Source organism: Grammomys surdaster, unplaced genomic scaffold (genome assembly GCF_004785775.1).
Source record: "Grammomys surdaster isolate TR1022 unplaced genomic scaffold, NIH_TR_1.0 310, whole genome shotgun sequence".
Taxonomy (NCBI): Eukaryota; Metazoa; Chordata; class Mammalia; order Rodentia; family Muridae; genus Grammomys; species Grammomys surdaster.
The window spans coordinates 1,384,824-1,401,415 of record NW_021604729.1 but is presented as its reverse complement, the minus strand read 5'-3'; the positions used below and the strand labels follow the sequence as shown (position 1 = coordinate 1,401,415).

The 16,592-nt window shown below is 50.2% G+C and overlaps 1 protein-coding gene across 3 annotated transcripts in view; it reads left to right on the top strand.

Moving 5' to 3' along the window:
* Nucleotides 1-13,856, top strand: part of Rab3il1 (RAB3A interacting protein like 1) — a 32,987-nt gene extending 19,131 nt beyond the window's left edge. For 2 of the 3 annotated variants that reach the window (XM_028777538.1, XM_028777537.1), the window contains 9 exons: nt 2,711-2,966; nt 3,374-3,469; nt 3,550-3,627; nt 4,264-4,482; nt 5,966-6,094; nt 6,185-6,297; nt 8,192-8,291; nt 9,634-9,700; nt 10,360-13,856. In XM_028777538.1, coding sequence (XP_028633371.1) covers nt 2,907-2,966; nt 3,374-3,469; nt 3,550-3,627; nt 4,264-4,482; nt 5,966-6,094; nt 6,185-6,297; nt 8,192-8,291; nt 9,634-9,700; nt 10,360-10,442 — 945 coding nt within the window. In that variant the 5' untranslated portion in view covers nt 2,711-2,906 and the 3' untranslated portion in view covers nt 10,443-13,856. Of the gene's footprint in view, nt 1-2,710; nt 2,967-3,373; nt 3,470-3,549; nt 3,628-4,263; nt 4,483-5,965; nt 6,095-6,184; nt 6,298-8,191; nt 8,292-9,633; nt 9,701-10,359 lie in introns of those variants that run through there. The other variant, XM_028777539.1, reaches the window with a different exon arrangement.
* Nucleotides 13,857-16,592: the final 2,736 nt, after the last annotated feature.

Below are 16,592 nucleotides of genomic sequence, written 5' to 3'. Positions count from 1 at the left end.
CGATTTATTTATTTATTTATTTTATGTATGTGAATACACTGTTGCTGTCTTCAGACACACCAGAAGAGGGCATCGGATCGCATTATAGATGGTTGTGAGCCACCATGTGGTTGCTGGGGATTGAACTTAGGACCTCTGGAAGAGCAGCCAGTGCTCTTAACCACTGAGCCATCTTTCCAGCCCTGTCTGGTGGTTTCTTTGTTTATCTATGGGGAGAGCAGATTCCAGGAACCTCAGACATTCCCAGGACAAAGCATGGCCATGATCTTGGCCACAGTATCCTCCTTTTTCGACCCCTAGGCCATCAGTCTAGGTGGGATGTTTTCTGACTTAGCAAAAGTCTAATAACCAATTTGAGCTGGACTGGGTAAGGTTTCCCTGCTATAACTAACTCATAAAGAGCCTACTGAGTTGCCCTGGGCCTAGAAATCCTTGATCATGAAGCATATGTGCTGATTCCAACACTCATCCCATAGCAGGCCACTTGGCCAGAAGCTAGGGAGTGCAGGCTGAACACCTGACTGCCTGTCTCCACACTACCCCTGACTAGTTATGGGACCTCCATGGAAGTCCCCTTTTCTCTCTGAGCTTGCACTCCTATCAGTAGTATGGGGGCAAGACTACAATTACTGTGTAAAGAATTTAAAAAACAATGTGTGGGATGAGAGAGAGAGAGAGAGAGAGAGAGAGAGAGAGGGCAAGCTCAGTCATTAAGAGCACTTACTGCTTTACCAGAGGACCCAAGTTCCTAGAACCTACATCAAGAACAGGACTGCTTGATGGTCTACCTCCAGGGCATCTAATGCTTTCTTCTGGTCCCTGTGAGTACAAACACATGTGACATCCATGGACAAACACATATATGTGCATGTGAATACAAATAAATCTTACACACACACACGTGCACACACACACATGCACACACACACATGCATAAGCCAGCTGGGGAGCTTGCTTAGTTGGTAAAGTGCCTGTTACAGAAGCACGAAGACCTGAGTTTGAGCCAGGCATGGTGGCACACACGTGTAATCACAGTCCTGGGGAAAGAGACAAGAAAATCCCTGAGGCTCCTTATCCATCCAACTGAAGCAAATCAGCAAACCCCAGATCCTAGCAAGGGATCTTGTGGTAACTCCGGAGACGCAACATCCAAGGTTGACCTCTGGCTTCCACATCCATGTGCATAGACATGGGTGTACCAACACAAACATAGAGACACTGACACACAGAGAAAACTGCCAGTCCCTGGGCAGAGTTCTCCTCCCATACAGCTGCCACAGCATTGTTAGGGGCCTCAGACCTCCCTCAAGAACCCTGTGTCAACAAGACCCCCCGCACCCGCCTCAAAAAAGCAATGGTATTAAGAAAATCTGTTTATCACACACACTGGTGGAATAGTGAATCTCTGCCCTTACCTTATATTCAGTGAGGCCCTGTCCCTGCCAAGCAGGGCCCAGTTCCAAGAGCCTCAAGGCTATACTTTGGGCCTGTTCCAGGGCAGAGAGAAGGCTGGGTTGGGCACTGGCCAGGGTCGTGTTAAAGGAGTTGGCCATGGGCTCACTGCTGTGGTCTCTGAGAGCTGTTTCTTTGTGTTACTCAGAGGGAAACTGAGGCTCAGAGGTTCTTTGGTGAACTTCTCAGGGGCTTGAGGACAAGCGAGAGGGACAGTCCCCAGCACTTCCTCTCAATTATTCCAAGACCCAGTCTCATTGTCCTTGTGTTGGCTGAGCCCCTCCTCCTCACTTCCCCACAGTTATCAGTCAGCCCAGTTCCCCGCCAACCCCCCACCCCACCAACCCACTGCTGCTCTGAGGCTGCTGGCTCAGGAGCCCCAGATTTTGCTGAGCAAGCAAAGCCAGAGGTGCTGTCTCTGCACAAACAGCCACTGGCCAGACCTTCCTCTCTTCCTTCTCCAGGGTCTGCTTTCTAGGGGGTGCTGTAGCTTGGAAATGGGGATTGGTTAAGAATACAAACCCCAGTCCATCCGGAGGCTTCAGCTTCAGCAATGGAGGGTCCTGAGGCTTCCAGAAGAAGACATGTTTGTCTTTAGTTACACAGAATGCCAGAAAGAGCTGGATTTTGCTCCTCACTCACAAAATCCAGGGGTGGCAGGAAGTGGGTCTATTATGCCAGAACTGTTTGTAGGCTCTTCCTGCCTGCTGAGGCCTGGTGCTTCCTTTCTGGTCCGCCTTTGTGGACTTCTATCATATTGACATTTCCACTAACGATGCCATGGCATTGATAACATTCCTTTGCTTTAACCATGTCGATCCAAACGCATTTAACTGCCTCTGCTGTGCCAAGGTTTTCTGCCCATCCCCCTCAACTCTTGGGAGTGACAGTTATTGGGACAATTCTATCTATGGTATAAGGATTGATACACTTATATTCATTTTTCAGCTCAACAAATGTGAATTAAGTTTGCACCTAGTAGTGGTCGCCTGCTGTGTACCAAGCACTGCCCTGTGCCCTAGGTTGGGGATGGTGGGTGACAAAAGTGCATGAGTCCTGCCTTGGCCCCTAAGAAAGTTCATGTTTGGTCATTCTGCCCTTGTGATAGTTCAGTTACAGCTTGTAGTGGCTCTATTTTACAGATGGAGAGACTGAGGATTATGTGATGGGTGTATAGCCTAGGGTTGGTCCCTGGGCTCAGTTCTTCAGGTCTTGAGTTCCCATCCTGTATGTGTTTATGATCTTGTTTGCCTTACAGCCCACCCCAACAAGACGAGGGCCTCCCTGTGGGCCTCTCTGCTATCTCAGTCCCCTGGAAAAACCTGGGTTCCAGCAAAGGTAACAGGGAATCCCCAGGAGGCTTGGTAGAAGCCTCCACTTCCTGGGAGGAGACCCGGGGTGAGGAACACCCAGCAGCTGCTCCACTGGATGTGTCACGCCTGCGCAGCTCCTCCATGGAGATCCGAGAGAAGGGTTCCGAGTTCCTAAAGGAGGAGCTATACAAAGCCCAGAAGGTGGGTGCTCCAGCATAGGGTTGGGGACTAAGGAAGAGCAGCTGCACTGAGTGAGCCCAGATAGCTGTGGAAGGAAGGAAGAGGAGAAATCACTTGTTAAAGCCACATGCCAGGCCCGTGCAAGAGACCTGGGAACTCAAAGGAAGAGGCTGGTTCAACCCAGGGCTTCAAGCAGGCTAGGCATGCACGCTATCACAGAAGTCTCAGAAGTCTAAAATGACTTTCACACATCTTGGTTTACCCAGAAATCTGCTTCTAGCTGAGATGGGCTGCCAGGCTAGGGTTTTAACCTTGTGCATGTGCTAAAGTACCACTGAATGTCAGATACCTGGTGACAGACCCAGAGCTGGTGGCTGGGGAAATGGAGCCTGGCTAGGGCAGGCTAATAGCCTCCTGCCTGTATCCAGGAGCTGAAGCTAAAGGATGAAGAGTGTGAACGGCTTTGCAAAGTTCGTGCACAGCTGGAGCAGGAACTGGAGGAGCTGACAGCCAGCCTGTTTGAGGTATGCTGGGCAGCCTGGGAATGGGTGGCCCATGTGTCCAGTGTCTTGTGACTGCTCATGCAGAGGTACTGCTCTTCTAGGAAGCTCACAAGATGGTTCGGGAAGCCAACATGAAGCAGGCAGCATCAGAAAAGCAGTTGAAGGAGGCTTGGGGCAAGGTGAGACCCATCCCTGTATGCCTAGGCCAGCCCATGGCTCCTGTCATAGTCCTTGCTCTGGGGTGTACTACCCTCAGCTAGCAAGAGCATTCAACAGGTCCCTTTCAGACCTACCAGACATCAGGACCAGGAGAACCCAGGTCTGAGACAAGTAGGGTGGGTCTGAAATTAAGTAGCCCATGGCACCAGATTCCATCAGTGTTCTTGTTGCACCACAGAGGGTCCCCTGGATCCCAGGAGGACCCAGTGGTTATTACAGGTTCTCCTCCTGTCTCCAAAGCAGAAATGTTGGCCAGGGTGGTAGTGCACAGGCAGGGAGTTTCCTCTCTTAGACTCCAATCAATAACTGTGAGGCTATAGCTGCTTTTCTTGGCTTCTGGGGATTCATGAATACTTAGTAGGGACTCTAGGAAGTTCCTAGATGCTTGCCTCCAGCAGAGTCTCACAGTGTGACCTGAGGCAGGTCATGTCTCCTGTCAGCCTTGGGTTCCCTATCTCTAGAATAGATGTCTTACAACTTGTTCCAAGGGTCAAGAGACAGGTTACGTACTGCTGGGGATGCTTGGCTTCCAGGCTGTGGTAGCCATGGTGACATTAACCTCATGTTGGGGTTGATGGCCGTCTTGTCTGGGACAGATCGACATGCTACAGGCAGAAGTGACAGCCTTGAAGACACTGGTCATCACATCCACACCTGCCTCTCCCAACCGTGAGCTCCACCCACAGCTGCTGAGCCCCAACAAGGCCGGACCCCGAAAGGGCCACTCACGCCAAAAGAGCACCAGCAGCTCCCTCTGCCCTGTGGTATGCCCCACTGCAGGACATATCCCCAACCCTGACAAAGAAGGCAAGGAGGTGAGGCACAGACTATAGTGGACTCACAGTTGGGAGGGTTGATTATGCTTAACCAGCTGAATCAGCATCCTGAAAAAAAGCCATCCTGACCCCTCCTGTGGGACCTGCCACCTGTTTTTCTCCTCTCTGGGCTTCAGGGTCCCTTGAACCATGCAGGCTGGGCAGGCTGATTCCAAGCAGGAGGTTATAACCTTTGAACTTGAGGCTATTAGAACCTGAAGGTCCTCTTTCAGGAAACCTCTCCAGAAATACACTTCCTGTGTTAAGAGTGATAGACAGGTGCCACTGGACTTCTAGAGAGGGGCTAGTTGGTATTTTGTGACTACAGTCTTGGAGTCTAAGACCACACTGTGACACTTGTATATTCTAGGGTCCTTGATGAAGCAACTATGGCTTTAGACAAATGTCTGTCTCCTGCCTCAACAGGAAACAGAGGGAGGAAGGCTTGGTCCAGGCTGGATTGACAAGACTATAGGTCCTTGGATAGCTGTTAAAATGTCCATTACTTCACATGCCACATACTTAGGGTGAGGAATTGTGTGGATGCTAAAAAGCCAGTCTTTTTAGTATCAGATGAACACTGGGGAGACATAGGGTGAGATTCAGCTTCCTGGACTCTTGCTCAAGCCCACCCTAGCTCAGATCTTTTTTCCTTCCGTCTCCTGAGCTTCTAGGAAGGAGGTACAAACAAGTCCTTTCAGTTCCCTTCTAAGCACTGAGCTTCCCATTGGACACTGATATCTCCTCCTTCCTCCTGTCTTTCTCTGTATGTCTGTCTGTCCATCTGTCCATCCATCCTCTGGCCCAGCCTGGGCTGCCCCCTCTACTCTCCCTGCTCCTGTGCGTGATCCCCAGCAAGGCCATCCACCTCACCTACGAGCCGACCTGGCAGCTCCCATCTGGGGAGCGGCCCACGACCCCCAACTCCGATACCTCTCTCTCCTTTTCCCGACAGGTAATGGCTCCTTTAGAGGCCACCCCACATATCCCCTCTGGGCTTCACTCACTGTGCATGCAGCCCAGGGCAAGCCATTGTTGCCCCTTCCAGTGGGCAGCAGGGAAACCTGTGAAATGTTCTCTCCTGTGTGCATGTACCTATATGTGCATCCTGGACATAGAGAGACCCGTGGGTTCCTGTGGGGACCCATGGGTTCTTACAGGCTTGCTCTTGATGTTTCTCCTACAAGGAGTCAGTAGCAGCATTCAGGCCAAGGCCTTGGATCCAAGTCTGTAATTTTGCAGTGCCAAGAAACTTAATGTACACCCAGACACAAACCATGTTGTTCTAAATTCTTTGGTGCAAAGGGCAGACAGGACCTCTTCTTTGCCTGGACTCTGCTCCCCCGCATGGCTGCTGAGGACAGGCCTGAGCGTCCACTGAGCACTCCTGCATTTCCCTGCTCTTCTCTCCATCAGCCTTGCTTACTCTGGCGTGCTCACCCTTATCCCTGACTGTCCTCCACCTGGCTCCCTTCTTCTCCAGGTGGATACAACCCTGTTTGCAGAGTTCCAGGCTTGGAGGACATCACCTACCCTGGATAAGAACTGCCCCTTCCTAGAAAGGGTGTACCGGGAGGACGTGGGTCCTTGCCTCGACTTCACAGTGCAGGAGGTGAGGTGGGCTAAGAGTGGCTAGCTGGGGACCCAACCCATCAGTTCCCCATCACCCAGCAACTCACTGCTCTACTCTGATCTGCCACAGCTCTCAGCTCTGGTTCGGACTGCTGTGGAGGACAACACACTCACCATTGAGCCCGTGGCTTCACAGACTCTGCCCACTGTGAAGGTGCCCACTGTTGAGTGTAACAACACCAAGTAAGCGTAGTGCCCTGGGCCCTTTCCTGCCCACATGGGAAAGTTCAGCATGGAGCCTTGGGCAGCACCCTGAGGGACTGGGATAGGAACCTGAGCCTTGGGCCTCCTAGATGGATATAGAGCCTCAGATGGGTAGGGGCTATAACATTCAGGTCTTCATGACCTAGCCATAACCCAGGGTTCATGACCTAGCCTAGCGACTACCAAGAGATGGACATGGGGTTGAGGCTATAACTTAGTAAAGTCCTTGACTAGCATGCACAAAGCCATGGAAACTGTCCCCATCGCTGTAAAACCAAGTATGGTGGCATACACCTGTGATCCCAGCACTTGGGAGGTAGAGGCAGGAAGATCAGAAGTTGAAGGTCATTCTTGACTACTTAGCAAGTTCAAGACAAACCTGGCTTACATAAAACCCTGCTTAAAAAATAAAAATAATAAACTACAAGAGAGAAACAGTCCCTATGGTCCCCATTTAGGAGCAGGAATTACCTTTGACAAAAATTCCTGCTGCCAGCTGGGGTGTCTCTTCTAGCTATAGTCATCTCTGCCCCCTCTCTCTCCTCTTCTATCCCAGAGATACACTGGGCTCTGATTGGTAAATATGTGGTCGCTAGTGGCTGGATCTATCTCCTGTCAATAAATGACTAACAGCCTTGGCGTCTTATCCCGCATGCTGCTCAGCCGGCACTGAGCAGAGGTAGCAGCAGAACTAAGAAGTTAAGGTGGACTGAGGACCAGGCTGGTTCCCCCTCCTTTGGGATTCCAGAGCTTGTTCGGTGGGGCTGGTTCCACAAAGGAAGCTCAGCCACACAGAGAGAGTATTTGAGCCAGCTTTATAGGCAGAAGAAAAAGAATGAATGAAAGCTGGAGTTTGAAACACATCAGAGTCAGGTTGTAGCCATGGAGCAGGGGTCTGGGGCTGAGTCTGGGGGCATTGTTTGAGGCCAGACTATAAAGAGCTTCTGCAAGGTAGGGCACCAACTTACTAGGATAGTGTATGAGGGGTCCCCAGCAGATGCTTCCTTAACAGAGAGTTCTCTGGTCCATTCAGCCTCAGTCAAAGAAGAGGCAACAAACACTATCAATTGTCCTATACTTGGGATTCTGAAACTATGTCCCAGGTGATATGGAAGCCACGGGGAAAGATGGTGGATTCAATGTGGCCTTTGGAGAAGCTCCTAGCTATAATGTAGAGAATAAAGAGTGAGGGAAAAGAGAGAGTGGTTGGCAAGAACTGAGGGAATCCAGGCAAAAGGGATGAGTAGTCTGGGGACATGGTGACCAAGCACAGGTGTGGGGGTGGGAGCCAGGAGAGTTCATCATGGAGGCAGGGGCTGGTGGAGGAATGATTTGGGAGGATGGGCTCTCAGGACAACTGAAGCCTAATATATGGGTAGCTGAAGGTGCTAAGTGGGTTTCCTAGGCCTGGCTGGGGGAGAGGTGACATGGGAAAGGGATTCTTATGAGGCCTGCTGGGCAGGGACAACACAGAGCTAGATGAAAAAGCCTGGCATGGGGATGTGAGAGGCAGGCAGACCAGAGCTCAGAGAAAGAGGTGATTGGGCATAAAGATCCCAGTAATGGAGTGGGGAGGCAGTTTTAGAGGCTGTGGAGGGTGGGACTCTCATATACCTGGTGTGAGGTTGACCAAGCTCCCCTGCCTATGTGGGGAAAGGAACGGGGTCTGGGCGTGGATCCAGCTGCATTTAAGGTTTATCCTGAAGACTCTTGCCCTACCTCACATCTTTGTTTGACCCTGGGCTCCTTTGGAAGATGGGAGTGGGGGAGGCCAAGCCCTACTTCCTGCCTGCTTGCTGTGCTCACTCTCCAGACACATTCCCTGCATCTGTGACCTTCATTCAGCACCTTACTCTTCCTCTGTTCTCCCCAGCACATGTGCTCTGAGTGGACTGGCACGTACCTGCCACCATCGAATCCGCCTGGGGGACTCTGACAGCCACTATTACATCTCACCGTCCTCCCGGGCCAGGGTGAGTCAGCCATCCCTCACCTTTGTGCTGGGCAAAGTTGTATAGTGGAAGAGACCGGAGCTGAGGAGGGGCTAATGGTTTGATATGTGACCCTTGCTTAGAGACACTGAGGTGTTGGCAGAGAACACAGCCCCGGGGAGAAACCACTCTGCCTGTTACCAGCTACTCACCAGGCATCTGCGTTGCGCCAGCCCTCCCCTGACACCCCAGCCTTGCTTCCCCTTCCCAGAACCAGGCTAGGTCACACCAGGCTGGTGCTCCTCTCCTTTCTCACACTACCCTGCTTGGGTATCCTCCCTCCAATTCCAGCTCACTTCACCCTCTCTGGCTTCCTGGCAAGTTCTGTGTTTGGGGGACTGGCAAGAGCACCACCCCTCCCTATAGCCTCTTTCACTCACCAGTCTCTGGGTGCCTCACATGGAGGGCTTTCCTACCCAGGAACACTGGGTAGAGGGTTTCTCTGGGTCTAGTTACCTTCCATCTTGACTAGTTCTCTAGATGCAGAGACTGCATGGACTTTTCTGGAACTTCTCAGTGGAGGGAGGGAAACAGGATGAGGGCAAGGAAAGGGGGCAAGACAAGACTGAGCTTAGCTTTGGCTAGATCTAGAGAGAGTCTCAAGCACAGAGCAGTCTCCATCCTAGCCAAAGAACTGGCCTGTGTTCCCTCCACAAAATGGGCACCATGGGCTCAGTGTAGCCTAAATCATCAGAAGCTGGGAGAAAAAGCCAGGCCTGGGGATGGCCTCTGGGCAGGATAGCAACAGAGCCTCTCTGTCCTCTCTATAAAAGTCTTTGCAGCTGTGCCTGTGCTGGTGAAGGGTCACTAGAGCTTGGGAACAGGCCTCTTTAGCCATACTTGGTCCTCAAGCATAGTGACCAAAGCAGCTCAGGGAAGTGGCTCTAATTGCTTTTTCTGGAATTACACATGGGACCTAGTTTATGTCTGGCAGGCCCAGACCTCCTTGCTCCAAAGGAGTAGGTCCACTGAGGACTGAGCTCGGCTGTTAGTGCAGGCTGCCTGCTTCCATCTCTCAGCTTGACCACTTTCTCATTCCACGCTTGACAGTCTTTATCGCAGGTAAAATGGGCACTGTGAGTGTCTGAGTCTCACTGACTGCACTGCCAATAGGCAGCTGCAGCAGGTATTCTTAGGAACAGTGGGAGTCTTGCAGTTGTTAATTAAACCTGGGAAGCCGAACTCTAGAAGAGTTGAAGAACATCCTCAGGCTCTGCCAGGTTCTGGACCGTATTGTTATGGAATAGGCTTCCCAGTGGCTTTCAGAGAGGCCCCTAGAATATGGGGAATCTGGTGGGTCACACCATCTCCATTCCACCCACAGATCACTGCAGTATGCAACTTCTTCACCTACATTCGCTATATCCAGCAAGGCCTGGTTCGGCAGGATGGTGAGTGCCCCCTAGTGGTCTTTTCAAGGAATAGTGCCCAAGGGAGAGAGGGCTGAATGGCACTGGTTAAGTGCCTTCCTTACAAGTCTACTTGTCAGCAGCAGCAGAGGCAGGCATCTAGGGTTGGTTCTTCTAGTAGAAGACCAGAAAAAGAGAGCACTGTAGGTTAACAAAGTGTTCCTGACCCTCCTTGGTGCTGGGTTCTGCCTCACCCGAATGGCAAACCTCCGTGCCTTCCACCTATCTGGGTTAAGCTATTTTTTCTTCTGCATAGAAATTTTTCTATGGCAGCAAAGACAGCATTCCTGTTACTGGCTCTGACATTCAAAGTTCTTTATTGGGTGTCTCTCCTGTGACACTTGCCTACTTTTCCATGCCCACCAGAAATGGCTCGTCTGCCTCCTGAGTCCTTACTTAAAGGATCCTTCTCCAGATACAGGGACGGAGGCCCTGGGCCCTGCTCACTGCTCTGGGTCAAAGTGGGAAAACATTTGCAACTGGAGACGTGTAGTTAAGTCCTTATGTAAACAACTGTGTGGCAGAGAGTGCATGAATGTCTCCAGGCTGAGGGGTTTCTCACATCACTGCCCTGCCCAAAGCTGGAGAGAAGGCCAGGGCAGTTGCCAGAAGTGACCATGAACTGTCCTCTCTGTCTGCAGCTGAGCCGATGTTCTGGGAGATCATGAGGCTGCGGAAGGGGATGTCACTAGCCAAGCTTGGCTTCTTCCCCCAGGAGGCCTAGGGCATGGCCCCAGGCCTGAAGAAAGCTCTGAGCTAGAGCAAACAGCTGCCTTGGGACAGATAGACAAGAAATCCTGGAGCCAGCTCTGAGCCAGAAGCTGAAAGGACAGATAAACAGTCAGACTGTAGAGACAGTTCTGAGCCAGTACCACTCATCCCTCCTGGGACAGACAGAGAAGGACAGCCTGGCCTGGACTTCATGGGATGACCCTCTTGCCCACTGAGCTCTATAGCTAACAAGAGAATCTCAAGAAAGCACCAAAGACCAAGGAGCTTGGAGCAAGGAGCTCAGTCCTAGGGAAAGGGACCCTTGAATAGCCAGTACCCCGACCACAATTCCCCTGCTGCTTACCAGTGCTCTCTTGCTGCCACGACTTCAGAAAGGGACTGTTCTAGGGTGGCTGTATCTCCAGGGTATACTCTACCACAGCCTCTACGCCCTGGGACACCAGCACCCCCTTGTGGCCATCTCTCACTCTGTTCCCAAGTGGCCTCATTAGACTGCCCCAGTGGTAGGGCAAGTGTCTCTAATCTGAACTAGGTGGAGGGATAACTGCCCCAAAGTGCTCTGAAGGTGAGTCCGAGATCCTTCCTCCGTTCTTCTGCACAGAGGCCTCCCCTCTCCCCTTCCTCTCCACTTCAACACCATCTCCAGGAGGCCATGTTCCTAAACTCGCCAGGAAGTCTGGAACCTTTCTTCCCAAAGTGTGCCACCAGGGCAGCAGCCTCAGGACTTAACCCTGGGCAGCCATCCAGACTGCAGGGGCCCTATATGTGGGACTGGATGGAGAGGGCGGGCCAAGCAGGACATGGACCCTGCCTTATCCATCATAACCCACTGGTAACTGGGCTCGGGGGATCCAACCTGGACACATCCCTCACCACGCCCCTATTTCCTTCAAATGGAATGTAACACGATCTCTATTTAATAAAGGAAGGCTTTGTTGGTAGGGGCTAGGCGGCAGTGGCCTTCACTCCTGTGTCCTGGCTCTGGCCAGGGCTTGGGCATCTGAAGGAATGAAATCAAATCCTTTCCTAACTGGCCTCGTGCTTGGGATTAAACCCAAATCCTGAAGCTACCCCCACGGCTACCACCACTTTCTTGCTGTAGGGGGAAGGCTGTTGAAGTTGTCCTTAGCTTTTCATGGGGCTGTGGGGGATTGGAATGAGTTGCCCACTCTCTGAGTTCAGCTTTGATCTGTGAATGCCCCAGCCCTCAGAGATGACCCCAAGTCTACCAGAAGCCTGGGGTCAAAACACCTAGGCCTCCTGGGACTTGGCAGGACAGTACAGAATTGATCCATGCCACCTGTCATAGGACAGGTGAGGACTTCAGAAGTGCTAGGCATGACAGACACAAGTGGAAGGAGGTAGGGGTAACCAGGGTCCTGAGAGACCTTGGAGTAGGAATAAGGAGATGTCTTGTGGTTCCTGCCCCTGCCCAATCAGTAGGGCTTTGTGCTTTCTTGGGAGGAGGGTGCAGCAGATTCTGGGTTGGGTAAGAGGTTGTCAGTAGCCTACAGAAACTTCTCTATTGTCCTGAGGCCCAGGTGTACTCAGATGGTAGATCAGCTGGGGGCTGTCAAGGTCCCTCTGTCAAGGTCCTCTGCCTTCACATGTTCTCTGACCAGTAGCCTGTTCCCAGGACTCTGCTGCCTCCACTGCCATTCTGTGTTCTCACATCTCCTCCCTGCTCCACTGTGACTCAAATCCTTTGCTGGGTCCCCAGCCCCCATAGACACCTGGTCACTGACCAGACCCTTGTCATATCCACTCATTCACTAACCGATACTGGGGTCTCTCTGTGCTGGATGGACATTGGCCATAATACACATACCAGTAATACATCCAGGTTACTGGATGGAGGAAAGTAAAACCCAAAAGATATCAGGGAAGGACTTGGTATATACTGTGTGGGAGCCCCATGGCATCCCCTGATTATGTCAACCCTTGTTCACCTAGGGTGAACTCTTGAAAACCTGAGCACTGGACTTAATCAGACCCTAACTTCTGTGCTCTGGGCCCAGCCATGTGCAGGACCACAGAGACACCAGGAGACACCCCATGGACCTCTTTAATTGATGCAGAAGGGTAAGAGTGTAGATCAATGATAGAGTGCTTAATTCAAGGCCTGAGGTTTGATCCCCAGAACCACACACACAAAAGAAACAGATTGAGGCAGGGCTGGAATTCTAACCCAGGTTTTCTCTGCTCTACTATGGAAGTAGCTCAGGGCTTTGACTCTTGGGGCTGACTTGGGAGGTTGACTGTCACACCAGATGTTCTTAAATTTTCTAGATAACCCACTTGGGTTTCTGTGAATTCTTGGCACATGGAAATCCTTTGAGCTCTCCTTGGTCAGCCCTGAGTCTGGCTTCTAGGCATGGAGACATTGAACCTGACTAAGCACATTTACCTGGTGCAGGACCCTGAGATATCTTACTTCACCATCCTGGTGCAGCACCTGAGATATCTCACTTCACCATCTGCCAAACCTGCCCCGATTTAAATTCTGCCAGGGCTGTGACCTTGGAGCAAGTTGTTTTTGTGAGTTTTGAATTGGGGTTATTATTTTTCCCCCACAGTCTTCCCTCATTCATTCATTCATACGTGCTTGCATTTGGTATTTGTGAGTTGTGCGTGTGTGAGTGTACATGTACCATGGTGCACATGTCAGAAGACAACTCTGATATTGTCTTGTTCCTCATCTCCCCCCTTGTTTAAGGCAGAGTCTCTCATTGTCCATTGATACATAGGCCAGGCTAGCTTCTGGGAATTCTCCCATCTCTGCCTCCCACCTTCCCACTAGGAGAATAGGGATTACAGGCATGGACTACCAGATCAAACTTTATAAGATTCCTGTGGTTCTGAACTCAGGTCATCAGACTTTCACATGAAGTCCTTTATCCACGAAGCAATCTCTGCCATACTTTTTTTTTTAAACCCAACATGTAATCTTATCATACATTTTAAAGTGTAGAATTATAGTTGTATTAGGCACACTTACACTGCCATGAAACCAATCTACAAACATTTTGCATCTTGCAAAACAAATGCTATATCCATTGAATAATTCCCAATTTCTCCTGCCCCTAGACTGTGGGCATCAGTATTCCACCTTCTGCCACTGTGGATCTGACTCCTCTGGAGATTTTCTGTAAATGCAATCAGCATATTCCTCTAGTGACTGGCTTGTTTCACTTAATGTAATGTCAGTATCCATCCACATTGCAAGATGACAGGATTTCCTTTTTAAGGTTTAGTAATATTCTGATGTATGCAAAACACCCTACTGTTTTTATCCATTCATTGGAGACAGACATGGGTTACTGGTACCTGTTGATGCTTATGCAAATATCTCTTGGAGACCCTGCATAGAGTCCTTTTAATAAATGACCATTAATAAATTTGCTCATATGGTAGGGTTTTTTTTGTTTGTTTGTCTTTGTTTTTTTTTTTGTTGTTGTTGTTGTTAGAGGACCCTCCATACTTTTTTAATGGTGGCTGTATCATTTTAAAGTTCTGCCAACAACACCCCAGGGTTCCAACTTTTCTGCCTCCTGACCAAAATTATTTTTCTGGTTTTGGTAATAACCATTCTAAGAGACGTGAGGTGTTTGCTCCCTGGGCTTTGATCTGTGTCCTGAGTAGTGATTTGGGGTCTTCTCACCTTCACAGCACATTTCTGTGTATCCTGCTCTTACTAAGGGTGTTTAAAGAGCTGTGTTTCACCATAGTTCCTGATAGGCTTCTTGTTGTTGCCCTAAATAGTTTCAAACAGCCTTTACATAATCCTGTGGTGCCCATGGCCTCTGCCCCTCCTTTCTCAGAAGAGTTGTATCCTAATAACCAAACTCACGATGAGATCTGTGACTCAAGCCAAACCCTAGAGCTCTGTGACTTGAGTTCCCTCTTGTGCTTCTGCTGCCTAAGCTCCAGGACTGCTCTTTCCTAGTGGCTTCCGAGCTTTTCCTTAAAGCCCCTGCTTGCCTATCCAGCTTGTTGAGCCTCCCTGGCACTGTACAAACATCTCTTGGCTCCAAGACAGTAGCTGGTGGCTCTGTAGGGGGTGGTGATTTCAAGGCATCCAACCAGAGGCCTGGGTGGAAGCTTACAACAGTAAAGAATCCAGCTGGGGCAGAGGTAAGGGGCTATATTCAAGGCATTCAAGGGGGCTTTCAAACCTCAAGCTTGCCCCCCCCTCAAAAAAGCACTTCATTTGGCTGGCTTTCCTCTCCCTCCTACACTCACTCGAACACCCTGGCAATGATCCAATGGCAGCTCAGGAATGTCGAGTGATGCCTCTCCCTTTCCAAGTGGTCTGAGAGGCCTCAGCTGCCCGGATTTGGGGATTTGGAGACGGACAATGGAGCGTCAAGCTCCCCTAACCCCTGACTCCCTGCAAGTTGCAAGTTCTCCAGGGTCAGAGATCAGAGAGACAAAGTGGCCTAGGGATGACCCCAAGACCTTCAGAGAACTTACGTGGGAAGCTGTTTGTGTGGGAGGTGGAGAGAGGTCACTCATAGTTTAGGCTTTATGGAAACACACACCTAGATACAGATGGAGAGTCCCATGCCACCTGTAGACTCCATGCTGGACTGAAGTGGCCAGAGAGGGCAGCATGGTTAGGGCTTTGTCCTTGATTTATCTCCCCAATCTGCCCAGCCTCCACTTTGGTGTCTCTCCTGGCTAGGACACAGAGGACTTAATCCACCCCTAACTGCCTCCCATACCTGAGTCCAGGCCAAGCCCCCAGGGAAAGAACCCTTGAATGGTTCTTGAGCCAGCCACATCTTAATACTGAGAGATGCTGAGAATGGAGCAAGGACCACACCCTATGGGCATCCAAGTTTGGATACAAGAGGTGTATTCTCTAGGAAGAGTAGGCTTTCTCTATCCCAGTCCTCGCTGTGACCATGTGGGGGCAGCAGTACCTGCCTCTTTTGGTCAGGGCTCCTGTATCCTCAGGTGTGCAGAAAAAAAAGCATGTTCTAGGATTTTGAAGAGCCTCCAAAGAGACGTTTGTGGCAACGTCTTGGTCCTGTTGGTCCTGGCCAAGCAAGAGTTCCTCAGACTGGAGAGAGCCAAGAGGCTCCTTTCTTCGAGCTCTGATCTGCCTGTGACACATATATCATGGATTCTCCTTCTCTATGAGTTCCGCAGCCTAAGACGAATCAGCAGTAGATTGGACATGTTCAGAAAATAATTCTGGAAATTTCCAAAATGTAAGACTGGGGTGTGACACAATCCTGACACTCCATGTGAAGGAAGCAGTGTGTATGTAGGCTGGCCCTGATGTCACCTCTCCTCATTTCACAGGTCCCAGGTATCTTGCCAACATTCTTTAGAGTGTTGCTTGCTTCTGCTTTTCTTCCTTGTCCTGTGTATTTAGGCCTGTAATAGTTGCATCTGGACTGAACACTTTCAGCCTTTTTAGTCTTATTGTTCCCTAGACAATGCAGTGAATAATTATCTATAGAGTATTTACATCACATTAGACTTATGAGGAATTCAGAGATGGTTTAAAGTGTATGGGGGGATGTATGAAGGTTACATGCATATACTGTTTTATGTAGGCAAGAAGCACAGGTTGATTTTGGTATCCACGGGGGTGCCTTAGAGGTCAGGTCACCTACAAATCCTTAGGTAGACCAAGAGGAAATGTTAGCATATTGGAAAAAAATACACTTTAGGGTTCTGAAAATATTTTCTCCCAACGAGCAGGTCTGCCTCACCTTTCTGCCCTGAGTCACACTAGGGTGGTGTGTGGGAGTCTGTTTTAACTAGCCCTCTAGGAAGTTCGGATGGACCTTCAAGTTTGCCAGTTGTGAAAGCTTTAACTTTTAAGGAACTGATGTCTATTTCAAAGTAACATCATACAATTGGGAACATAGTTACACACTCAAGAGGATTTGGATTTAATAAGTCAAAAATATGACACCATGATTGGGGAGAACTGGGAGGTGGTAACAAGCAAGCCACTATTGGAGTCTGGATGGACCATTCTTTCATCTCATGAACCGCAGACCTCCAAGCAGCAGTGTCGTCTGCTCCTCCTCCTGCAGTGGCCAACCTGGGCATCCCAATCCTGTGTGCAGCCAGGAGAAGAGGCCATCTGCACCAGTAGATTGCTTTAGATAGCTTCCTCATG